Source organism: Falco rusticolus, chromosome 3 (genome assembly GCF_015220075.1).
Source record: "Falco rusticolus isolate bFalRus1 chromosome 3, bFalRus1.pri, whole genome shotgun sequence".
NCBI lineage: Eukaryota > Metazoa > Chordata > Aves > Falconiformes > Falconidae > Falco > Falco rusticolus.
The window spans coordinates 22,430,557-22,457,864 of NC_051189.1; the positions used below are offsets into that span (position 1 = coordinate 22,430,557).

Below are 27,308 nucleotides of genomic sequence, written 5' to 3' on the forward strand. Positions count from 1 at the left end.
AGAATACACAAATGGTTTTGGGAATAGGGAACAAAAATATGATCTTTGTATATGGCTATGCAGATAGCTGGTATTTAACTGAAAACCCCATAGTGATTAAGTTAAAATCTCAGCTTTTCTTAAAGCTGTTGTTCTCTTCATATCAGAGGAAGTTTGAAAATGTTGGCAGAATGAACTATAAAGGTTAATAATTCTAGAAAGCTCAGAAAACAATTAAAAATAAATACAGACACATATATATACCCACACCAAGTAGTACTTTGAGCATCTGACCTTTTCCATATACATTTGTAATCCATAATATGCTTTACAATGTCCACTGAATAATAAATGCAGTGTGTAATTATTCCAAGCTTTAGTTTAAGTAGCACTAATATAATATAATGGTAAATAAAGTGTAAAAAATGAAGAGTAGTAGTCAGTTACAACAATCTCATAAAAATCAGCTGCCAGAGAATCCTAATTTCCAAGGTATTTAAGGGATTAGTTAGAGTGCACTGTAAGACCAGGTACTTCATCTTCTGTTGAACTAAATCTGCTGCCAATTTTTTGAAGCATATTTTAATGAAGGAAATTTTAGAAAGGAAAAATAGTTTAAGCTACATAAACTTTGATTTTTTTAACCTTATTTTTTTATACTTTTTACTATAAAAAAGTATCTGAAATCAAGCTTGTATATCCAAGCAATGATTTTAAATATGTCTTCTTAGATGCAGCTATTAGTTTGCATAAACAACATGAATAAGTAATGAAAATGTAACAGTGAACTTCAGTATTATTGAGAATAGCATGTAAATGATAAAATATGTAAATTAACTAAATACATTTTCTAATTTATTTGGCAGTAAGAGCATATAGAAAGCACAGGTGAAAATGCAGAGTAAAGTATGTGATTTTTTTTTTTTTTAGCATGTTAAAAATTGATATTTCTTTGTTTACTTTTAATGTGCAAATTTTCCAGTAGAAGATTGCAAAACATTATTATTGCTTAAAAAAAGGTTATTCTGTCAGGTATTTTGAGGTGGAGAGAAAAACAGCTTTTAATACTAGTTAAGTAAATATGTGCTTGATTCTGTATTGTGTCATGGTTTAACCCCATCAGGAACTAAGCCCCACAAAGTAGCTCACTCACTCTCTTCCCTAGTAGTATGAGGGAGAGAATCAGAAGAGTAAAAGTGAGAAAACTCCTGGGTTGAGATAAGGATGTTTAACAGGTAAAGCAAAAGCTGCACACAAAAACAAAGCAAAACAAGGAATTAATTCACCATTCCTATGGGCAGGCCAGTGTTCAGCCATCACCAGGAGAGCAGGGCTCCATCATGCATAACGGTGACTCAGGAAGACAAACACCACCACTCTGACACCCCACCCCACCACCCCACCCCCTTCTTCCCTTAGATTTATGTGCTGGGCTTGTTATCTTATGGTACAGAATATCCCTTTGGTCACTTGGGGTCAGCTATTCCAACTGTGTCCCCTCCCAGCTTCTTATGCGCCCCAGCCTACTCACTGGTGGGGGTGGGGTGAGGAGCAGAAAAGTCCTTGGCTCTGGGTAAGCCCTGCTCAGCAGCAACGGAACCCTCCTTGAATTATCAACACTATTTCCAGCACAAATCCAAAACATAGCCCCATACTAGGTATAATGAAGAAAATGAACTCTATCCCAGCCAAAACCAGCACAAAGCATTAACCTTATAGATACAGATTTTTCTTTAAAGATTTTTTAGAACAGACAAGATAGCTGCAGGGTATTCTGTTTTTAGAAGGAAAAAAAATAAATCCCTACCATTTCTTTGCACATAAAAGAAAATATTTATTTTCCTGTTCTGGTTTCCAAAGACTGGAAGACACTGACATAGGATAGGATTATGCAGTATTAGTCAGTAATCAAGGTAAGTGAATTAATTAATAACTGGAATTAAAGAAACAAATCCAGTCATCTGCACTGGCTGTACCTGATAAATATGCATGTTTCTAACTTAAACTTGGGCAGCAGTCTGAAGGTCCTCACTTGTCTAATAAGACTTCAATAATCCACTCAACTAGAGGAGGATTTATTAGGTGGGCTGTTTTGGTGGTTATATGTATGAGGCTCATGTTTCATTCTTTACACAAATTTTGCTATCTTTGCATTGACTATCACAGTGGGACTAGGAAAGGGTTCTGTGGAATAGAACAACCTGCAATTAAGAGACTGCACTGTTTTAAAATGGAATTCACTGTTCCTTTCCATCTTGACTGGGCTACATACAATAGTTAGTCAACCTACTATAGCAATGGTAAGCAAGATCATCATCCAGCTTAAAGAGGATAGCCACCTCTATTAAGGTCTCATGTTTCTTGATGTTTCACTCAGAAGCTGCATGTGTAACAGCTTTTTTTGTGATCTCACAGTCTTTTGAAGGAACAGTATCTTCCACAACATAACTTCTAATTCTTATGTATTTGCTGGAACCATTTTTTTTTTAATCCTTTTATCCTGAAGTGTAGCTATATGCTTACAGAAGTTAATATAATGAAACACAACTCTGTTTAACACACATTTGTGTACTCCAGCTAGCACCAAATTTATTTTGTTGTTAGGCATTTAAAATGTTACATTGCTGTCCCTCTTGTATTGTACTTCATTTTATGTTTTTCTACTGTTTGATGAACAATTATTCACTAAGTTGGTACTTTAAAGCTTTACTTAAATAGCATGCCAGGAAACACACTAGTCTGGTTCATGAGTGAATTTTTAATAAAATATGTATTCAGATGTTAAGCTATATTTAGAGTTATAGTTGAGAGTATATATAAGTAACTGAAGGTCAGAGAACATTGCAGTGATCTTTTAATTATTCTCAGTTCAAATATTAGTGATGCAGTTAACATCTTTTTTTTTCAGCATTAAGGTGAAAGTATGAAATGAATAGAGAAACAGCTGGCCTAAAGCAGAACAGATTTTCTCAGTGGTGTGATGTGACAATATTGTGGTCAGAATGTGTCCATAATGCACTCAAATTCAATATCCTGGGAGGAAGGGAAAAGAAAAAAAACCCTAAAAGTAATGTTTTCCTTTATTTGGGGAGCTATCTTAAAGTGAGGAAGCTCATTGGAACTGATTTGAAGAAAACAGCAAAAAGGAAAGTATTTACTGGTGACCTGGAAATCACATAGAAATACCATTTTAGAGTCTCATCAATCAAAAGCAAAATCTAAAGGGATCACCAAAAGAGGTGGTGAAACAACATGGTCAAGGAATCTAATAGTAGTTAAAACGTATTCTAGGTAAAGGAAAGCATGTTCAAAAGAGAGTAGTAAAAAGTGTGGCCAACAGGGTTTTGAGAAACACACTTAAAACATATGAACCTAATCTAACCACTAATACAGTTTTTCAAAGATGAGAAAACCAGGAAATTTATTAAAGTGACAATAAAAGTTCTGTTATGTTTGTTATATTACATTACTGAGGTAAGTAGAGAGGTCTTGTATTAGAACTATTTTTTTTGGCTCTAAGGAATGTGTCAAAATTGAAGCAGCTGTATAAGAGAGATGCTAAAGAAAATCAATCAACAGAACCACAGAAAGTTGCTAAGATGAGACAGTCTTTTCTGTGTAGTTCTGAAAGAGCCTAGATATGAAGTAGAAATATTGAACCTAAGGTTAAATTAGCTTTTCTATCAGAGTAGTGGAAGGTGATGAACATGTCAAAAATCTGCCATGATGAGCATATGCTCGGTTTCCACAGTTAGAAAATTGGTAGAGATTATAAAAAAGAGCAGAACTAAGAGACACATAGTTAAACATGTTAAAGAAAAGAAATTTTAGGTACTTCAGAAATTATTTGAAGATAGACTCAAAATTTGATTAAAAGTCTTTATGGATATATCAGACATAGACAGCATGTTCATCTAAATGTGCATTCAGACTTACAAGGTCACGTTACTTCTGTTGACAAAATCAGCTCTGAAAGAAAGGCGTTCTTTGGAGTATGATGAAAACTATGAAGCTGGGGACTTCCCAAGTTTTATTGCCATCACTGTATTCACTTGGAACAGAAACTGTCAGGACTGTGTAATTTTAAACCATTACCTCCCTCTTTTGCAGAAATATGTTTCTCCTGCTCCTTCCTAGTCTATCTGCTGTCCTAGACATTTGCTTTCCTTATGTGTACCCAAAGCTTGATTTGCAATGGATATGCATAAAACATTTGAAATTAACAATGTAGTTGTAATCTTGCTTCAAATATAAATTTTCAAGAAATAGCAGGAGAGAGTAGAATCAGAAAGCTACGCATAAAAGAGGTAAGCAATATGCATAGCTATTCTTTCGCTCAGTCAAATAAGAGTTCAGGATTTTAACACTGGTGAAAGTCCGTGCTTCATGTTATGCAAGAGGCCGTGTTGATAATGTTGATTAAAATGGCCATTCTTAGTCTTATGTTAATCTGTAACAAGTGGTTGAAATATCTTATTATGTGCTGACATGCCACACTGTTATTCAAAATCAAGTAGAGACATTACTGATAATGTCAGAATAATGTAACTGGCTTAATTAGAAATGGTATTTCTTTGGTATGTAGAACCACTTCCACCAGGTATAGTAAAAGCACTCTAGGTTAAATTAATGAGTTTTGTGGGTATTTTAATTTTTACCAGTTTGTTTCATTTAAAGGCTAGTCTGATGTTATTATTTATTTTATATTTTTAATTGATACTTGTGCTCATAACTGTTCAATCAATAGACCACTTAATTTAGCTATTGTTTATTTTATTGTTAACAGTTGTTTCTTACCCTGGTTTTTCTTTTTTTTCCCCTGTGTTTCAGGAGTTGGGTCCTTGTTGCTCAGGTTCTGGGATGAATTATTTAGTTTTATCTTCTTCTAATGTGAACATGATTGTACTTATGGGTTGTGTAAGGTTTTTCTTTTTTTCTTTTTTTTTTTTCCTTTTTTTTCTTTTTTTCTTTTTTTTTTCTCTCTTATGTGCCTTTTTTAGTCTGATACTTCAACATCTTGGTTAGTAGCTGAGAGCAAAAGTTCTCCCCAGTAGGAATAATAGGATGGGGTTTTTTCTCTGCTGGTCATAGAGAGTGCTTAGATGACTAGACAGCTGTGTATTAGGAACTTAGAATTAAGAAACGTGAATCTGTGGCCTCACCTATGGCAATATTAAAAGACATTTTGCTTGCCATTTGAGAGAGACAGGTGCTTGCACATGTCTATCCCAAATACCACAGGGTGAGATGACTAGTCCTCTGGGAAAATCTATTTCTTTTTAACTTTATTCCTTTACACATATGTATCTAAAAGCAGTGATGCTTTCCTGCTGTCGTTTGTTTGGATTATTTGTGTTTCAGTATATATTTCTTTTTCTCTCAGATGTGTTATTTAATTGTCATACTTAATTTGCTACTGCTTTGAGAATGACCGTGTGTAAACCTTGAATTAGCATTGAAATATTGAAATAAGCAGTTTAATTGAGGTGACTGTTATTGTTGTTATTTTAATGGATTTTTTCCCTTTTAACCACAGAACTGTGTTTATTAGGGTTAATATTTTTTTGGGTGTACTATGGCATTTTATTCTCTATGAAAATTACTGGTTTGACATTTTTCTCTTAAGAACAGTTTGTTATAGCAAACTGATATTTACTTTCAAGAGATCAATTCACTGATAAATTTAATCACCCACATGTCCACTTGAAAATTGGAAGGGGGAATCCTTTAAGGAAGGGAATTTGGAAAGTGGGGACTTCTATCTTCTTAAGATTAACTTAAAAGTCTGTGTTACAAACATAACAGCAATGATGGTGAAGAAAGCTGAGATTGAGCAAGCTACAGTGACTTTAGTTAATTTATCTTAGTTGTCAGATCTCAAAAGTAAAATTAATTCATCAACTATTACTGTAGTTTCCTGTCAAACTGCTGATACATGTACACTCTCAAAATATTGGAAATCACTTGGAAACCAAGTGATCATCAGTCACTTGGAAACCTAATGTATTATAGGGTTTTGTTCTAATTTTATAATATTATTCTCAGATAATTCAAGAAAAAGTTTATTCTTTGTAGCAGCTGTGATTCACTGCTAGTGCTAGAAAACTCAGTTGGGTAAAGGGATGTTCTAGAGACATGCAGATGGGCAGTATAAACATCAATGGTTTTTGAATAAGCAATACACTCATTACAGCCAACCCACCCCTAAAATAGTGAGAGTCTTACTATTAAAACAAGATTCAGGAGATTATATCACTTACCAGCTGTAGTAATAAGTAGATTCTTGGCTCTGTGCAGTTCTAAATGAACTGATAGATCTGGTGAGTTCTAAGAAAATTCATCATTTCATCCTCACATTTAGTAGGTTTCTTCTCCTGCCTAATGAAAAGATGTTATAAATATTTCCTTGTCCACTAAGGTTATGAAACAAAAAATGCTCTCAGTAAGACTTCAACTGCATTGTCTGTCAAGTGACTTAGAAGCAGTCATCACACTCTTCATCAAATAATAGGAATTACTCTTTCTTAAACCAAATAAATAATGAAATATAATTTAGATATAAAAAGTGCCCAAGTGAATAAACAAATAATACAAGTGAAATATTACAACTGACAAAAAATATTGCTTCCAAAAAAAGTAAAAAAAAAGTTTCTGATTGGAAGGGGTGATTATTTCATGTGAAAAGATCTGTAAATCTTTCAACATCTTTCATTCATACTTTCTTATGAGTCAGTGTCTCAGTTCTGCTATTGTAGCTAAAAATATGTTAAGCTTTGTTAATCTCTGACTTATTTTTACTTCTACATATCTGTCATGTAACGCTTTTTTCCTCTTGCTATCTAAATAGACTTGGAAGACTCTGAAACGGTCTCCCCCAGAAGGCTCTATTACTGCCAGTTGTCTCTTCTGCTATTTTTTATTAATTTGCTATGTTGGTGGATAAATTGTTTTAAAGTAATTGTTTTCCTCCAGAAGTTCCTTAAATATCATGTCAAAGCTTTGCTACAGATGGTTGACTTGAAAAGCATTTCTAACTTTTTATTGAGTTACTCTTTTTCAGTGGTGGAAGCTGTAACTCTGCTGTGCTCCTTCTAAGGAATGAACCAGTTCTGAGGCACAGGCTGATTGCAAAGATCTGTTCCACCTCCATTTGTTATAAGCAGAGGTTGTTTCAGTGCAGTTTCATTCTAGCACAAAATATGTTAGACATTTTCTCTTATCGGATGGCTCCGTTTTCAGAGCCTGCTACTTTAGCTACATATTATTCGCAAAAAGAAAATAAAACATTGCTTAAATGAGGGAACCACAACCTTATTCAGAGCGTGTTTCTGAAGTGAACCAGACTTCTGGAAAAGTATCTCAGGGAGTTCTAGTTCATTTATCAAATGAAGCCAGAGCTATCTGGTGCAGTGAGAAACCTGGAGTGGAGGCACCTCACCATCTTCCAGCTTGCCTGGAAACACTAAGCCAGACAGACCTCAGATCTTGTCCCTTGTTACAAAGGCAAGCATCGTTAAAAAAAGCCTTTGCCTATTGCAGAAAGCCAATGTGATCTCTCAGTGAGGCCTTCATGAGCCCCACAAACTTCCTTCAAAAGTTAAGAAAAAAATAGTGCAGTACATATCACTTAAGAGTCTAGAGGACTATATAGCACACTGGAAATTAATTTAATACCACTGCTACCTCTTGAATTATTTTTCTGAAAGCAAGCTGTTTGTTGCAGTATTAGTAGAAAAACAAAGAATTAAGATTAATAATTGTCTGCAGTTGAGCTACTTTAGATTCAAAATTTTATAGTGCATCTGTTAATCAGGGATTTAACATGACACCTAATTTCAAGCAGGTTATTTTTTTAGTTCTATCAATAAAATCTTAATACATTAAACATATTGATTTAGTATCTGACTATGCTTAACTACTAGGTAGTTTGACATCTACAGGCCAAAGGCTTTGGTAACGAATAATTCCTGATCTGTAGCTCTGCCCTGACAACAGAAATTGAAATACTATATAGAATAGGATTTTGGGTTATAAAAAGTGGGAATCTCATCTTTCTTTATTTTCCTCTCTAATATTTTGACAATTTAAATGGGAGCACAGGACTTTGCTTTTACACTTCTGCAGTATATTGCCCATCTAAAATGAACATAGATTAACTTAACTGGGACAGAAAGAGAAATATGCCTCATTTCCAGATAATTGCATTTGTTCAGAGAAATATAGGAAAAAGAAATAAGGAAGCAATAATTTTGCAAATAGATGATCTTTTCACTATTTGAATAACAGCCAATATTATGAAGGAGCCATCAGCTGTGATCACATTCTACAGCAAAAAAAATGTAGGATTTCAAGCTTCTTCCACATCTCATTTCATATCAGAAAACTCACTTCAGACTTTCCATACACTTGGCTAAAATGAGAAAATTCAGTAAACTAATTTTAAGCAACACATGATTTCAGTACTGAAGAAAATAATGTAAAACTTTAAAATTGTGTACACCACAGTTCTTAAGGAAAACAGGAATAGAATTGAAATTTAATAATAATTAGTCATTAAATTGAGAGCAAACATTTTTAAAGCTAGGCTAAAATTCTCCTTTGTATTTTTTTATACTATATATACATATACACACAAATATATATGTGCACACACACCATATATATATATGTATATATATAGATATCTCCTTTGAATTTTTTCCCCTAAATGTAAAACCATATTTCATATTGGGCTGTATAAAATCTGCATCTTATACCTTCAGAAAGACATTTAGTTTAGGTTTAAAGATTTCAAAGAATGGAAACTGAAGATAAAAAGTTATTTGGATCTGTTTTTCATTTTGTTGTTTTAGAGGTAAAAGTTGATGAACTGTTAAATAAATTTGCATAGCATATTTGTTTGTGTGATTAATTACATTTTATATATTTATATATACTTCACGTATACATTAACAAAAGCAGAAGCTGAAAGTTAGCTTTAGCTTCTGCTAAATTTTCTTTTGCTTGTTTTTATTGAAAAGAAATAGGTACTGTCCTCTTGAAGTATCTTCCTTAAAATGTATCAAATAATCTTTCTCTGCTAATTCAGAGAGATTTTGAGTGCCTTGATTTTATCTATATAAGGCATGTTTTCTTGATTATACATCTTTCAGAAAGCTTACAAATATTTTTATAATTCAAGTTCATGATAGGTTTTTAATTTTTGGAAGAAGTGCCTGTTGGTGATGTTCCTGTTTTGTACTTCTTTGTTCATAACCCTTTTTTCTTTATGCATTTTACCTTTCAACATGAAATACTACCTTTCCTCTTCTAGAAAAAATAAAACAGCCCATCACACTATAACAGTTCAGAGAAGCACCAAAAAATTGGAATGTACTCCTTTCTCATGCTACAGTCAATTACTAGAAATAGATATATAACCAGTTATAAAAAGGTGAAGTACTGTCTCTCGTCTGCTCGAATATATTTAGCAGATATTTATATGTCTTGTTCTTCCAGGAATCATCAAAAGATTCAATAACTTCCCAGAAGCAGTTATCAGAACATCTAAACTTAATTGATTTTAACAAAGTTGTTGGCAACTATTTCTTGTCCTATCATTTATGGATTAAAAGAAAAAATAATTTCTCTAATCTTTATTTCAATCTGCCACATCTTCAAAAAGTGAGCAGCTTGCCTGCCCATGGTCTCATTCTTCTCTTTTGGAGGCTAAACAAAACCAATTATTTCAAAATTTCCTGTTAGATAATAGAAACTTTTTTTCCTTCCACCCCCCCCTTTTTTTTTAAAAAGGGCAAAAACTCAATGTGATGTTTTTATTGAGACTTAACCACTCTTGAATGGATCAGAAATGATACTTTCTGTCCAATACATGAAAGTCTAGCTTAGTGGTGTCTTTGTCTACAGCAATCTCCTATTGAAACTCACAATCAGTATTTGATCCGTTAAGTTTTTCTGCAATAGATTGGTTTGGATTTTTTTCCAATAACATTATCATTTCTTCAGTTTCAGTTAATGATTAAGGCCCTGCTTTGATAACTTTCTGAATTCCTGAGGGAATTTTGCTAGCTTCTGGTGGCCTCTGCTTTAACTAACCACTTTATTAAAACACTAATAATTAACATGTATTAGTCTGAGCTTCTCTGTCATTTTTTAAATCAGTTTTATTTACCGTAAATAAACTGTGTTGTAAAGACTGAAGACATGATAATATGGAAGGTTTCCATATTCTTTATGATACTTTTTTCATTGGTACTGTTTTCCAGTTGTATGATGGTGCACTCTCTTTCTCTGTATTTGTTGGTGTCTTTTTATTTCTAACATATGTCTGTGTTCCCAAACAGCAACTAAAATACATATTTCTATATCAGATTGTCTTTTCCACATTCATTGTATTGTCAAAACAATGTTATGTGCTTCATCACTTTCACATTTGCAGACTGATACCCACAGTAATATTTACTGTAATTTGAAAGTTCAGAAGAAATTCTTCTACCTTTTTTCTCTGTTAAGATTTCCTTTGCATTATTTTTTATCATTATTTTATTTCTTGGTGGTGATATATCAGTCACTATATGCATTTTCTCGTTATCAGTATATTGGTCTTGACTTGAACACTACAAGAAACCATTACAACTGAAAATTGTGTAATTTGGGTTAAAAATGATAAACAAAATGACATAGTGTTATATCAGACTAGGAGAACCAGCAATCAATGATTTAATATATGTGCTGGTTTTGTCTGGGATAGAGTCAGTTTTCTTCATAGTAGCTAGTATAAGGCTGTTTTGGTTTTGGGCTGAAAATAGTGTTGACAACTCAGAGATGTTTTCATTGCTGCTGAGCAGTGCTTACAGTAAAGGCCTTTTCAGCTTCTTACATCACCCCACTAGCGAGTAGGCTGGGGGTGCACAAGAAGTTGGGAGGAGACACAGCCAGGACAGCTGACCCCAAGTGACTAGGGACATGATGTCATGCTCAGCAGTAAACTAGGGGGAAGGTTGGCCTGGGGCTACTGCTCAGGGACTGTCTGGGCATCAGTTTGTGGTGAACAGTTATTTTCATTTGCACCTCTTGTCTTTCCTGGGGTTTATTTATCTCTCTTTGTTGTTATTATTATTGTTGTTGTTAATATTATTATTGTCATGATCATTTATATTATTATTACTGTTGTTGTTGTTGTTACTACTACTGTTACTACTACTATACTGTTCTTATCTCAGCCCACAGGTTTTCTCAGTTTTCCCCTTCCAATTCTCTTCCCCCTGTCCTGCTGGTGGCGGGGTGAGCGAGCTTGTGTTGTGCTTCGTTGTCAGCTGGGGTTAAACCACGACAATATATTAAACTCTAAAAACATACATCATGTCACCAATTAATTATTTTTCTTATCTCACTCATTTAAACCAACTAAGTATTAGTTATCCTAGTCTGGATTTTGGAACATTGACCCATTAGATAAAAGGTCAGTATCCCATCAGCAGTTCTTCAAGGCATAATTTTCCTTTTTTTGCAGAGTCTATGCACTTAGTTTTTTATTGTATTTGTAACATAATCACATTTATGTGCATTCCCATTGATTCCATTGAGGAATGCTGCTTAAAAATGGATGGTGCAATATGGCACTTAAATCTGCAATTACAATTATATTATATTAGATCTTAGCTGTAGGAGCTAGAAATTAGGTAATCTGAAAGTAATAGGAATTAAAAGTTTCAAGCTGTAGAAAAAAAGATATGTTAGCAAAAATATTCATTTCTTCAAAAGATGGGAGATTTGAGATTGATTCTCATAGTTATATAGTACATTCTTCCCATCTTTTTTGCTCATTTTTTTTTTTTTGTGGGTTCTTTCTTTTTGTTAAAATGCAAAGGCATGATGGCAAATATGAACAATAAGCATGTGGCAGAGGTTTTTAACCCTGTAATGTTTTGCTGGAGCTATAGAAAATTTTACTTTATAGCAGCAGTTAGGTGTAGATTACAGGGATCTGTGGTGCTGTTATGTGATTTTGCCTCTCTGCAGTGATCTTCTGTTTCTTTTACAACTAGTGTATGCTGGAATTTGAGAAAAGGTGTCACTGCTGATGGTAATGCATTTTATATTGTGTTCTCTATTATGCATTGCAATGAAGAGGTAGAATTTAGTTCTTTAAAAAAGGTGCATGAATACTAATGATTGAGATGGGTAATCTTCCAGATAAAAAAGCTTACCAATTTAAGATACAGAGTGGGTCATACTTTGTTGTTGTCAAGGGCTGCAGGAGTGCTATTTTTCAAGACAAGATACCATTACAGTAAATTCAGCACACACAGAAAAGGAACTTTTTGCCATTAATGCTTAATAATGTTTCAAGGAAGCAGCGAGCAATGCATCAACACACTGATTCTTATCACATTCTTATCACAATCAAGTCCCTTTCTCTGCTATTAGTGTTCCATTGCTGATCCTGAAAAGCAGGACAAGGACAGCATACTGAGCAGTATTTTTATATGTCAGAGAATAAACTAAAACAGAAACAAATGCAGAAAGTCATACAGTATTTTAGAGTCTAAGCAAACATTATTAAAAAAATAACAGAATACTATTGGAGAATTACATTAGAAAATATCATTTGCCTTTTGAAATTTTTGTTGTTAGTTGGTTTGTTGATTTGTATTGTTCTGCAGGATTTTTTTATTCCTAGGGAAATGGTGTTCAGCATTTGTTGCTTTTTTATGTTAAATAACACAGTTTACATTTGTAGGTGTTACGGGTCTGTTAGAATTTTAACTGTAGGTAGACCTTCAAATGCATAGCATAATGAATAGACTTTCTGATTTTCACAGCCTTTAGATTTTAAATTTTGATGTTATTAGGAAATGAAATAAATCACTGCACTGTAAAACCATTGCAGAGGCAATGAGCTCTACATAGCTGAAGTAAACATAAGTGAAAGTCAATGGGTAGCATTGTCATGGTAGAATTATTATATCCAACCAAACAATGCAACGCTAGATATTTTCCAGAGGCAATAATATGTTTTATTTTTGTATCAAATTAATATTTTAAATTCACTGTAGCTATGGTTTCATGTCCTTAGATCCATCTTTAATTTCTGAACAGTAATGTTTAGTGATGGTCAGGGTAGAATCTTATCTTTCTGAAACATTTGACATTTTAAAGTAAATATTTCCCAAAAGGTAAGGAAGGAAATATAGTAAGTGAATTCTATCGGTTTACTAAAATGTCAACTAAACCTCTTCCTCTCTGATGATACATTCAGAAAGGTCTTGGAGAGGACAGTTTTGCTGCTATAAAAACTAAATGGCTTGCCACCTAATGATTTACTAAGTTAAACGTTTTCTCAGATTGCAGAGGTCACCTGTGTACTCACATCTTGATTCAACTTTTTAAACTGTTTGCTTTTGAGACCCAGGAATGTGAATTCTTGCAAGGATAAAAAGTCTTTATAGCAGCAGTTGGAAAATTATGGGAGAGACCATAAGGGAGAAGGTAAACTCAGAAAAGGCAGTGTGAAAAATCCAGAATGAGGACACTGAGTGAAAGAAATTACTATGAAATACTCAATGCAAATATTTTGTTGTTGCTGCAAATTAAATTTTACATATGTCAGAGTGACAAATAGTTCATCTCTAAATCAAATCTGTACTGAGCATGTTGTAACATAGGCTGCAGGCAACTCTGCTGAGACTTTGCACCTAAGGCAGCCCTGCTGGAAATCCTGCTTCCAGCCTTGTACTGTGTCTTTTGTCTTTTTATGAGACCAGGTACATGGCCACTACATAACAAGTGCAGATGTATGTTGCTTTCATGAGATTCAATGTGTGGGAAAAACATTTAGATGTTTCAGACAATTGTCCTATAAACATTTCAATTAATATCAGTTATAAAAATTAAATGGCATTATCTTCATCTTATAGAGACATTGAAGTTGTTTTAATCAAACTTTAATACTAAGAACTCAGATTTTTCAATATGCTGTATGGCATTTTAAATTATTTTTTTAATTTGCAAACATTTCTGGATTTAATCACTTTTAGAAATCTATGTGCATTTGTCAATGACATTATTTTGTGTAATTTTTTTCATACAAGCTGTGATAAAACTTCCTTTCAAATATTTTGAAATATTTTGCCTAGATGTATATATAGTTATAGAATAATTCTACCTTAAATAATCAAGAACATTTTGAAAGTGTACTAACTCTTGAATTCCTGTGTATGACTCAAACTTAGTTTTTCCGTTTTCCTAGCTTTAAAAAAATGCCATGGTGACATGACTTTGAAAATACAGTTTGTTGCCAACATTATACAGCATTACAACATCAACACAACATCAACAGTGTTACATATTTAGTAGAGATATAACTCAAAAGTCACTGCTGATTTTAAATACACAATTACTAATATCAGTAATTTGTAATGTAAGACATTACACTGGAGTGAATAAAAACTTGTAAATTTTGCAGTAAATTTGATTTTCAATTGTTTGAGAAATTATGCCTGAGAAGTTTAATTTATGGGAAAATGTACATTTATTTAAAAGAAGCAATCGTTCTATTTTAAGCATACTAGTAGTTTCAGAAAATCACAAATAACTTGCTTTACATAACTTGGATTAAAAAAGAACAGTGTTGTAAAGAATCTGGACTTTATAAATAATGGTCCACTATATGTCAAGTACTAAATATATAGCTATGAGCTTAAAATTAAGTATTGATATTGTATGCTATTACTTCAAGTTTTATTAAAAATTAAAGGTGAAATTCTGTTCCTTTTGTTGTCATTGGCATTGACTTCAGTGGAATTATAATTTTACCCTGAATTTACACATTATTGTATATATGCTAATTAGGGAAGTATTATAATGATATGAGTGCTGGATTGGGACAGTATTATTGGTCTTTGTTGCAGTAACTAATTTATTCAACTCACAAACAGTAAAGAAGGAAATGGGGTTAGGGAGAAGAAATAAGCATTTTGGCAATCTTATTTCTCTAGCTTTGGTGCTTCTGTTGCATGTATTCTTCCATATTCTCTCCTGTTTCATCCAAAATCTGGAATAAAAAAAATTTGAGTACTCACAAGCCGGTATGCAGATAAGTTTTCAAAAAAAATATTTACCACATTCAGCTAGTGAAGAGTTTCTAGTTTATGTTTTTCAAATAAGCGACGTAAATCCCTGGATATGAGGCTCAGCCAAGACTATTACCTTTTGGCAAAAAGTACCAATATTTCTATTCTCTAAATACGTTCTTACAAGGAAGCATGAATTTCTGATATTTCACATGACAGTGGATTGAGGGAAGACAATGAGACTATTCTTTCAGCCATAGAGAACAATATCCTGTGTGTGTATGGTAGTCTTAGTGCTTTGTATCCCAGGATGGGTGCTTATCAGTAAAGCTGTACTGAACATTAACAAGACTACATCCTCTTCTGGGTCCTGAATTGCTAATCTCTAATGTATGTGCCACATCTACCACATACATACATACATACATGCACAAGCAAAAGTCAAGATCCTTCTGTTGACCTATTATTTCAAATACCATGACTTTTGTGCTAGCACATGAAATCATTTACAAATTGTATATGCAGAATGGAGCAATAGGTTCCATCTGCTCTGTTTCAGGTACGCAGTCTATCAGACTTTGCACCTACACCATACTGAGAGGAACCCGTGTTAATTCAGATTACAGAAATCTATGTTCAAAGCGATGGGGTTCTAAATTGCTAGCATTAAAATATGTGTCCTTTTCATGGTATACTCTACCATACACATTTTGTGTGAATTAGCTAAAAGTAGTCTTAAAACACATTATTTTTAGCTATGCTAATAAATAGCTTGTATTTAGTATGAGAAGTAATGAGATAAAATCTGAAATATTAAGAAAACCATTTTACTTAATCTAGCTGTTTTGAGAGCATACCACAAAACCCAGATATTTATTTTTTTTTGTTTAGCAAATTAAACATTGACTTGTACTCATTTTAGAAAGTCACTTAATGTCTTAACAGGAAAAAAAATTAAGTAGATATGGTAACATTAAAATCATTAAGAACTGTTTTATAGTCCAAAGTAGTTAGAATAAATATTCTGAACAGATGCCATAATCTTCACAATAGATTAAACTACTAAGTTACAAAGTGTATATGAGAAGCAGGTAATATACACAGGAAAAGAGTAACCACTCATGACTGTTTCATATAAATAAATGCACCTGAACATCTGACAAAGAAAAGAAGAAAAAGCAGTGTTTCTTTCTTGACAGTTTTGAGTAATGCCAAATGTTAACTTCTGTTGTTAACCTTAGAAAAATACATTGTTGTTGCAAAGAGCATTGTTATTTATCTGCCATTTTGTCAAGTATTATAGCTATTAATGGTAGAATAAATATGATGTTTGTGTGATAAAGAGAAGTGTTTGCTCATAACTTTAGATGTAGAATGTTATAAATAATTGAGATATAAATAAGTGGTACTTCATGTTCAGCCAAGGAATCCTGACTTTCTTATTTCAGTAGTTCTATATATTATTTTGAATTATGAGTCTATTGGCATGAGTAAGAATTTACTAGTGTGTGGAAGGGCTGCATAATCTATGCTTTTATCAGAGTATAAAGCATCATAAAAATGAATAATAGCTTTATATGCTGTGAATAATAACATACTGTGTATAAAGCACATCATTATTTTATTAAGGAGGTTGATAAATGGTAAAGAAAAACAATAATTGATCCTGAAAACTGCAGTGTACCATCAATTCTCTTTTGATATGTGAGAAAGTTGTGCATACTCAGTGCTTCACAGGATATACAAATTTAATCCAGTGTAGAAGTGTAAATAAAATTTACTGTAATAGCATATACCAACAAACAACAAATCACTTTAAATTGATTTTTTTCTAATATTATATTATTCAAAACCTTCACTTTCTAGCACCCTGCGGGAGCCGGTCAACAGGCTCTGAAGGCACTGTATTATCACCAAACTACCCCAAGAATTACAGTGTTGGTCACAACTGTGTTTACTCTATCACCGTTCCTAAGGAATTTGGTAAGTAGGTCTGGTTTCATTCATGGTTTTTTTTTTGTTGTTGTTTGTTTTGATACTTTCAACAATTCTGGGTGATTTGCATGATTGCTTTCATAGTAAACATATTAATGTGAAAAGGTGCTTTAAACTGACAGTCCTGTTTATGCTTTTTATCATTTTGATAGTGCTCTATTTTATCAAAGTGCTTATATTTACCATTATCTTTCGAGATTACTGATGTTCATTTATTTTTGTCTCACTGTGACAGCCAACATGTAACTTAAAACATTGCTGTGATGCTAGCCAAATATATTAGTGATACCAGGCAAGGTTTCTCTTCAGCCAAGATCACATGCCAAGGCTCCAGAAAGTGTAACATAACTCCAGCTAGTCCATGTAAGCAAGGAAAGCAATGTTTGCTTTTGGTAAAAACATTGCTTCTGGTAACACTGCTCTCATAATCCTTGGCTTCTGTGCATCATGAGGCAAAGGCATAGTTGTTCTGGGGAATGAAATTAGAGCAGCATGCACCTGTCTGGTTTTTGTAGATTCCCAGATCCTCCATCAAAACTGTATTCCTATCTTAACATTTTTTCTGATGACTAGATGAATCTTTTAAAGATGTCTTCTGTCCCACACAAAGACAGGATCTTTACAGCACTGTTCTATCTCTCTGGGTTTATGAATTACTTTATCTCACTTTATTTTTAAACAATGCCTATGATGACAGCTGACAGTTTGTGGTTCGCTTTGACTCCTTAGTAAGCAGTATGCCACATACTAAATATAATTTATTCTTTAAATACCCTTGCTGCAGATTTATGTTCAGATAAGTAGAACTTTACTCTGACCCACTGCTCACATCTCAGTTTGTCAAATAACAGGTGCCTGGGAATGGGTATGGGTATTTATTAACCTCCCTTCATGTTGATTCTGCAAACATTTTATCCAAATTAAACACAATGCTTGAACTGCTGTGTATCCATCTGCCACGCTTATGATGACTGAACTCCCTTAATAGCCAATTAATTTGTTCTTATGTATAACATAGAGGTGCATAGGCTACTATAAAATAAATAGGTTTTTACAGGTATTGTCTCCTAAGCCATGGAAATCTCTGCTTTAGAACATTAAAAAAAATTAAATGCATTTGCCTAATTCTTGATTTAATTCTAGCAGTTACCAGCATATGCTTTTGTCCTAGCTTATTTGTTTTAGGTAAACTGGAAAGATTATGTACTCCCATTTCCATCAAATCTGATACTTCTTAGTTTATGACACAGATATCAACATGTAAAGTTGGGATTTACACAGTAAGGGATTTAAAATGTTAATGTGCTATACTTCATATATTTGACAGTCTGGATGGAAATGTAATTTTGTGATTTCTGGAAAGAAAGACAGAATCCCCAAAACAAGACTTGGAAATGGAGAAAAATCCCACTGTTTTGCATAGTTACTTGGAATGATTTGACAGATACTAGTTTTCTTTATGCATTAATCACGTTAAGAACAATATTAAGGAATTCTGTTTGACCCTTTCACAGTGCCTATACAAAAAAAACCCCAAACAAACCACAAACCAAACATATGAAGAAGAATAAACATGGTTTAGATATAATAACCCTGCCATACAAGGATTCAGTGATGTATTGGGGTTGTGATTACGGTAGAGTATCTGTCATATCCCTCAAGCTCTTTGGCTGTTATACCTCAGGATAGACCTTTACTCTTTTTCTTGTATTTAAACGGCATATTTTGACAATTATGCCAGGTATCTGTAGAATGTATTATGGAAGTATTTAATCCACTTCTATGAATACAGAAAACATGAAGACTTGTGTGTTGAAAGAGAGAGGTAAAATAATACCTGGCAGTAGCCATTCAAAAACAAGGACGACATATAGAATAGCTCAAAACAAGTATTTCCATTTTACCTGCCTTTTTTCAATGATATTCCTACAGTAATAGGGAGCAGAATTCATTGGACGAAAAGCTCAAATTTTAAAATAGGAATCTTTGTTTGAATTACACAGTTGTGTATTTTTTGAAGTTATTATTATGGTTATTTTTCTGAGCTGTGCTCTTTCTCTAATCTATTGTAACTAAAATTATTACTGTAACAAACATTAAGAAAATCAAAGTGATTATGACAATTGATTTTACCTAAGTTTTCTACACTCAAAATAATGATTTATCTCAGTCTAAAATCTTAAACATTTGTGTAATGGATGTGTTTTACCTGATAGCTTACATTTCTATCTCATCACACTATGTTCAAGTACGGTGCAGAGATGAATAACCCTAAGTTTTTAATGCTAAGCTCTTTAAGATAAGTTTTAGGAAATTATTACCTGTAACACTATTTTGCATCTGGATAGAAGACATTAAGGAAAGAGTCTTCACTTGCAGTGCTTGATAGAATTATGTAGGGATCACTCACTGATAAGATGGTCCTCAAAAAGTGCTGGCCTTTGTGGATAAAGACACCAGATTTTTCTTGAATTCACTTGCTAATGCTCATCATGACAGGTAGATTTCTCAGATTATTCACAACAACAAGGAATCAAAACAAGTTTTTAGAGAACAAAGGAGTACTCCAGCAAAGCTGCTGACATAAGATAATTTAAAGTAATTTTCCTACAGAAAATAGAAAAAAATTCCTCTTCCATAATCCTCCATATGGCTACAACTTTCAGTGTGAAATACATTATAAATATTTGCTGAATGGAACCACTTCAGGACCTATTTTGGCATCCAATACAGTACATGAGATCTTATAATAGAGCACAGTTTAAAAAAAAGCTAAAACAAGGTCAGTATAGAAAAATACACAAACAATGGGATAGCACGTTCAGTGTTTAGAAGGGAACTCATTGGCCTGGATTAGTTTTTGATGGAGTGAAAATAAACGCTATTTCACATGCAGTTTTTCAGGTTCTGAAGCCCAAAAGTCTGTTGAAAAGTCATTGTAGTGTGGACTTTTTTTCAGTTTCATTATTCTGTCATGCAGAATCACAGTTGCAATATTTCATACCATGACAGCTTTAAGCTACAAGATAAATGATTCACAAAAGCACACAGTATGCCACAGGCAAAATCTTTTGTAAACATGGAAGGCTCATCTTCTTTGACACTCTCCCACTGATATTTTAAAATTGTGTAATGATTGTTAATTGTTCAACACTGAAATCCAGCACTGCTTACAATTAAAATGCAGATGTTTAAAATTTTATTTTGTTTTCCTGATGCACATGAATTACTTTGTGTGCTCTGCTCTGCATAAGTGTCATCTATATTTCTATTTAAATTCATATTTTTAGCACTGAAATAAATTTTGTATCAACTTGCCTCAGCAAATGGCTTTTCTTTCTGTTAAAGCAAAAAGATACATTAAACATACATAGTAAAGTATATGTGTGGTTTACGAGCTATGCTATCAGAAAATTAATTATAGATTCTCAGTGGCCATCAAAAAATATGAAATTTAAATCAGAGCTTTTTTTTTTTTTCTTTACAAAGAAGCTAAAAACATGCATATAATTGGGAAATGTCTAGTTTCCATGGAGACTGTACATTTGCTTTACATTTACAAGATATAATATTAAGAAAACGACAAACATTTTACTGTTAAGCATATATTTTGCAATAGATTTCATAGAATTTTTGCAACGAAGGTAGATCCAATTTGCCTACTATAAACAGGGAAGTTATCCACTATTCTTCTCAGTTCTCTTCAATAACTGCCTTGTATTCACAGACACCCTTCTATCGTACAGTTATATCATTTTTAGCTTTTCCTTGTGTCTTTACTTGAATTTCTGTGTTATGAGATAGCCCTGAATTACGGTAAATAAGCAACAGAGACAAGAAACAAATAGGGCCAAACAGCAGGGTTTGGGACTTTTATTATAATTATTACTACTACTACTACTACTACTTATTATTATTGTTATTATTATTTTATTTTATTTATTTGTTTTATTTTTATTAAAATCCTTGAAAGAGTAACTTTTTTGCAAATACTGGAACATACACAAACAAGTTTTACTTTGCCAGTAAAGACACACATTGAGCAAACAATGTTGTCAACATGTGTTTTCTGTTAGACAGCTCACTGAATCTAAAACTGTTAGACAGCTTAAAAGCTGTGTCACACTGGAATTATTTCAGTACTGTTTGATTTGATTTCAAACTGAGTATACATTTGGAAAGAAAAAAAGTTAGGCAAGGACAGATCATAAGTAGGAGAATGTCCTAAATGACAACCTCACATCAATAAGGAATAAGAACTAAATGGTATTTGTGATAATACTGCGGTCTGTTAAAGTAAGGCATTTGCTTTTAATAATTTGAATCATTTGTCACTGCTGTGTACATCTTACTTTCATTTAAGGAATGTGGCAGACATGTGGACTGACATTTTTTAAATGTGAAGGATTTTACTCTTCATCTTAAATTAAAATGGATGGAAATGTCTAGTCAATAGCTAGCTTCAACAGTTTTAACCATGAACTAAGCAACTTTGAATTAAGCAGTACTTGGCTGAATGGGAGGTAAAGATGATAGAGGATGATATGAAATATCAGAATGCTACCATAGTCAGGAATCTTACTCTGTTTTATTCCCTCTTTCCATACAAGCAGCCACTTCAAAGTCAGTGGGACTGCATTGTCCAAGCAATGATTACTTGTCAGCAAAGTCTTTGTGAAACCACAAAGATGCTCCAAATGCTTGTACGCACAACTGTATAAAGGCTGGAGACACTAATTTCAGCAGAAAAGGACAATGATCCAGCTTGTACCATGTATTTTGTAAAAAGCAAATCACCCCACCTTTCCTTCCCAAAAAGAGAATGGCTTCAAAACCATGACTTCCAAGAAAAGTGACCGTTATTTCATTGTACATTTTATTTTTTTTTCTCCCCCAGGTAATCATAAAACTATATTTTTTAAGACAAAATCTTCTATATTTTCCATATGTGCTTACAAGAATTGGTATAGACAGAAAAGATTACTATCTCACAGGATACTTCATATAAAAACTAAAAATATTTCAAAATGATGAATCACTTTATCCAGAAATTTATTGAAATTTAGTTGAGCATGACAACTAGTTAGATTAAGAGTATGGTACTTCAGTTTTCTGATTTATTTTCTCAGTTTTCTGAAGTATAGCGTGAACATCATGCAATATGGAGGATGTACATACAAATATTTATTACTAAAAATAGGAAGAAGTATTTGCTGTATGAGTAAAAAAATATGATAGAAAGTTCATGGCCTTTTTCCTTTTTTCTTGGCATTGTTTCAATTCTGTTGCCCTGTTGTCAGTTCTCTTGTTAACACTGTTCTGTTAATGGAATTTTTTCAAAGAATCTTGTACTAGCATCCAAAAACATTAGAACGATGTTCACCAAATTCTTAAAACTAAGCTTCAAGAGCTCAGCATTAAAAAGTGTATGGAAGTCCTTTTCTGCTGTCTTCTCCGGTCAGATAACTTAGCTTCATTCAAAAGTACATTAAAAGCAGTGTTAGCTGTGATAAAATTTAGAAACTGGCCAGAACAGAGATGTCATTGTGCAAAGGGTATCAAGCAGACACAGAAGCGGTTTTCGTCCCAGAGATGATAAGCCTGATTAAGGTAATATGCAGTCAGACATACAATAGGCAAAGTATTCTTAAGTATACATTTTTTTATTATTATTTATTTTTTATGCTCTATTATCAGTATTGAAAGGAAACATTTGCAACATTGGTGTGAATGCTGCTTTACGTTAATTTAGCTCATTGCTAGAATATTGTTTTGATTTGAAAATTCTCTGAATGGACTTAACTGTGGCAGATATATCTTTTCATTTGACTCTTGTCAAGCTAATTTTGAGAGTTAATGAAGAACACTGAAGGGAGATAAGAATGGAGTCATTTTGCCTAGAGCCAGAAGAGTATGTAGGTTGTGTGCATTGTGCTAGAAACAAATAATACACCCTCCCACCACAATGGAAATTGAATATTCTCAGTGTTCATTTAATGTGCATTAAATGACTGAATATTAACTTATTTTCCACTATTATTTTGTTTAAATATTAAAAAAAACCCTGATTGTTTGAAATGTACAGTGTATTTTTAAGGCATGGTTCATTTCTTCCTCAAAGACGATTATATAGCTATATAACAAATACAATAAAAATGCATAGAATCTGGCTCATTTATGTGCATTTTAGCAGGAAAAGAATGTATATGTGGTGAGCCACAAACATAAGAAAACTTAAAAGTCTATCTTCTGCATAATAAATGGACATTAAAAGCCTAATGGGGAAAAAAATCTTCATAAGTGTAAGATCTGGATCTTTGGAGTCAGATGCCATGACACGATTTGTGCTTTAATCTATATAATCCAAGTGAGGATGCTCTAAATCTGTGAATGTATCTTGTTTTGAAGAGCTTCCCTCAAACATCGTGGATTTATGTGCATATATGTTTTAGGTTTGCATGCAAAGCAAATAGGTGTGTATCCATGTAATTTAACTCTTTGGTGGAATAAGTTTCATCTTATTTAATTAGGTACCTAATTATGGAAGTTATATATCTAGTCTAAGCCATTCACATGCTTGCTCTAATCAACAAAGAGAGATATATATTCCCATGCCATGATTCATTCCATCTAAAACATCTATCTTCAGTTTTTGAAGGAGATAAATTCTTTTTAATATAAAAGAAACAGTAAAGCCTCATTTTGTCATATTTGTTCTGCAATACTGTCAGTTAAATGAATTAGAGAACATTACTGCTGGTGTAATCTGTAGCCATCCAGTAGTTACATTGCTTACACATAGCTTCATGATTTCATCTTGTGAGTATATGCTAAGGCAGGCAATTTCAGATGCATTTTAGTCAGCAGCCATTTAGGGGCTTGAGCTTTGATGATTCAAATTTAAGCTTTACTTAGTGATTCTTAATATTCAAATCTTCTAAATTTAACACCAGAGGCAAAAAAAAAAATAAATCTGTGTCTTACTATTAAGCATATATTAGATTATAACATTCCTGCTTGGTTAAATGTTGTTAGATCACATACTCAAGAAGAATTTCAGGTGTTGAACTGCATTATGTTAGTTATTCTACAGGAACAGGAAGCCATGGCCTATAGTTTGTCTACACAATTAATCCATAATGGCTTTATGTTGTCATCTGGAAAACAAAAATTAAAGGCAGGATTAGTTATATGGTGGAAATACTTTTTGTTGTGTTTTTTATTTGCCTTGTTGGGTTTTTTTGATTTTCTTAGCCACTATTCAGTATTTTCTCCTCCAGAATATATAATGAATGCACTTTAAAGTGCTACTTAAATTTTAAGTATTTTCAGAGTTTGGTATAAAATGAATTGCAATGCAAGGATTTGTTACATATGCAAACTAGGAAATTATTTTGCCATTGATGGAAAAATTTCTTTCTTTGAAGAATATATTGCAAGGTTTAACAAGATTGTGCCAAATATTTTCATTTTTCATTATATTTCAAACAAAGAGCAATAATACTAACCTCTTATTTCAGATATGAATAGGCTAGTAGCAATATATTATATATTGATGATACCTAGTAGATAGTGCAAGTATTTTTTATCATACTGTTAAGTACACATTAATTACTGTGCTGCCTGCTCTCCATGAAATAGTTGGACACTGCAGTGTGACGTTTTGGGGAAAGAGAGATGAGCATTAGTTGTACAGCTATTAACTTCTGGTTTGCTTTTCTAATTAAAGGCAAAGTTTCTGTCTTTCAAGTGCTGACTTTTTTTTAAAGAAGTACCAGAAGGTAATTTCACATCACTTTCCACTTATCTATGAATCTCCTAGGTTTATGATAGGAAGGACTGGCAGGTTCTATATACACAAACTCACAGCTGGGGAGTGTTTCATTCATTGGTTCAGTGCTTAACATGCCTGCCAAGTGAGCAGATGCCAAAAAAAAAAAGTCACCATAGGGTGACTTTTAAAGGAGATCAAACTATTCAATATATTTTTGAAATAACATTTGAAGAGATTTACTATTTTAGTTGCTTAATATGATTTGAAGTCACATTTTCAATGCTGCTTTTAGATTTTTTTTCAATAAAAATGATTAGTTTTGGCTCAAATATTAATGGTGGGTTTGAATATAATAATGGCCAATTTAATACAGACCACTAAACAGCTTAAGCTATTGAGTTTGACTATAAAGATATGGCAACAGTTTAGCTGTCTTTGTTATTAGGCTATTAAAAAGTGGAATGATGATAAGACCACATCTGTGGTCTTCGAAGAAATTCATGACTTTACAATAAGCAAAATAATTTCACTGTAATGCCAATGAATTGATGAAAGGTTTCAAAAAATATTTCTTCTTTTTTTCTGAGCAGTGTGACTGCAGCTGCTCCAAATATTTAATTATCAAACCTTGTTCAGAGAAAAAGCTGTTATTAAAATAGCTGAAATTAGTCTGAGTTCCTGATTCCAAATGACAGAGGACAGACTACATTACATTTGTCACTTACATGCTTTCCAATACATATTACTATTCTGAGGAGGAGACTGGGTGGTGGCAGATTTTCTAAACAATTCTGCTTTTTTGTTCAGTTCTCTTCTTAGTGATAAGGATTAAAGTACTTTAGCAGCACAATACCAAAAGCTTGCATCACCATTGGTTAGATCCTTTCAACATCAAGTTATATTAATAATGAAGGTGTCATTTTTATTCTTGATCTTGTATGAGTGAAAAAAATGCTTTCTCACTCTCCAAGCCTGGCCAGCATGGGGTTGATTAGGTGGTGCAAAATTACTTTCTTCTGAGCAGCAGACTTCTGAGATTCAGGAGCATCCTGCTCTCCTGCCAACAAACATCTGCAGTAGCTGGGAGCCTTCTTCATTCCTCCTGTTGGAACAAGGCCACAGTCTACCTCAGAATTCACCTGCTTGCATATGAAGCCAAGAAGAGAGCAGGTAAGCTCTCTCTGGAGAATCTGAGTCTTCAAGGATTAATTAGGTTGTGGAAAGTTATAGTTCCGCTCTTCATTCCTAGGAATTAAAGATTAAAAAAAAAAAAAAAAAAAAAGAGTAAAGTGGTTACATCGATTTTTCATGATGGATAAAAGAGCTCTTACAGCTTGTGATTCTTCTAGAAACATTAATTTTGAAAATATTACTCCATAAAATCCCAGATAACTGGAAAGGCTAAAGGTGCTTCTGTTTAGAACAAAACATAGTTTATCTGATAGGATACACTTCTCAGATAATAGAAATGAATGAGATTTGAATTTCCCTCTGGCCAAAGAATGTTTAAAACTCTATTCACCTACTCATCCAGTTAAAAAAAATTGTATCATACCAGCCCCACTTCATCTAAGCAAATGGTGTTTACTAGGGTATTGGTAGATTTGGACTTACAACTCAGATATTAAATTCTGGAAATAACTACTCCTGGCTTCATAAAAAGAATGAATAATCGTCATTACTTAGCTGCTCATAAATATCATTAGCTGAATCACCTGAAAAATTTTGAAGTTAAATCTATTTTCAGTAATCGGTAGATAAAGGCAATTGGACCATGCCTTCCTTTATGTCCCCTCCACCCCTTCCCCAATTTTTCCAACCTTTGTAGCTGCAAAAGTCAATAGGAAAGTCATCCTAACAGAACAACTGAGGAATCTCCAAAAGCCTACTAGCTGATATAGAAATTTCAGTGGTTAGCAGTAAGAGACACAGAAGCCTGGCCAGGGAATCCATGAGGGATCATTGTGACCATTGTCAAGTCTTCATCTTGAAGTATTCTGCTATATTTCAGGGAAGGAGTTCGTTAGGAACAGGCTAGGATCAAGGAACTGCGAAAATCCTTTTACAGAAGTCTTCTCCTTATACAGCTTTTCAGCATTAGGCCCTGCTAGTGCAGTTATAATCCTTACTTCTCACCTTTCCTATTCATTATATTTCTTTAGATATAAATCATTCCTTTCTCAAGTAAGCTTATCTGTATTGACTCAGATGTTTGTGTTCACCACCATGTACACAGATACAATCTTCAAATATTCAGGGTTTCTCTCAGCAATTTCCCTGTAATTACCTTTGTTTAGAAAACAAATAAAAAAGGGTTTGCATTCCTCACTAAACTTTGCTTTGTGTTTCTTCCAGTTGCAGTCCTGACAGCAGAAATTGGTGATTATTTCACACTCTTAAAACAGAATCTCTGAACACTCTATTTTACTAAGAAAGATTGGGATTTTTTGGCTGCTTTCTGTTTGTATCTGATTATTTATTTATAG

The 27,308-nt window shown here is 33.2% G+C and overlaps 1 protein-coding gene across 2 annotated transcripts in view; it reads left to right on the forward strand.

Moving 5' to 3' along the window:
• Positions 1-27,308, forward strand: part of CSMD3 (CUB and Sushi multiple domains 3) — a 720,137-nt gene that overhangs the window by 535,943 nt on the left and 156,886 nt on the right. For both annotated transcript variants that reach the window (XM_037381737.1, XM_037381738.1), the window contains one exon: positions 16,920-17,036. In XM_037381737.1, coding sequence (XP_037237634.1) covers positions 16,920-17,036 — 117 coding nt within the window. The remainder of the gene's footprint in view (positions 1-16,919; positions 17,037-27,308) is intronic.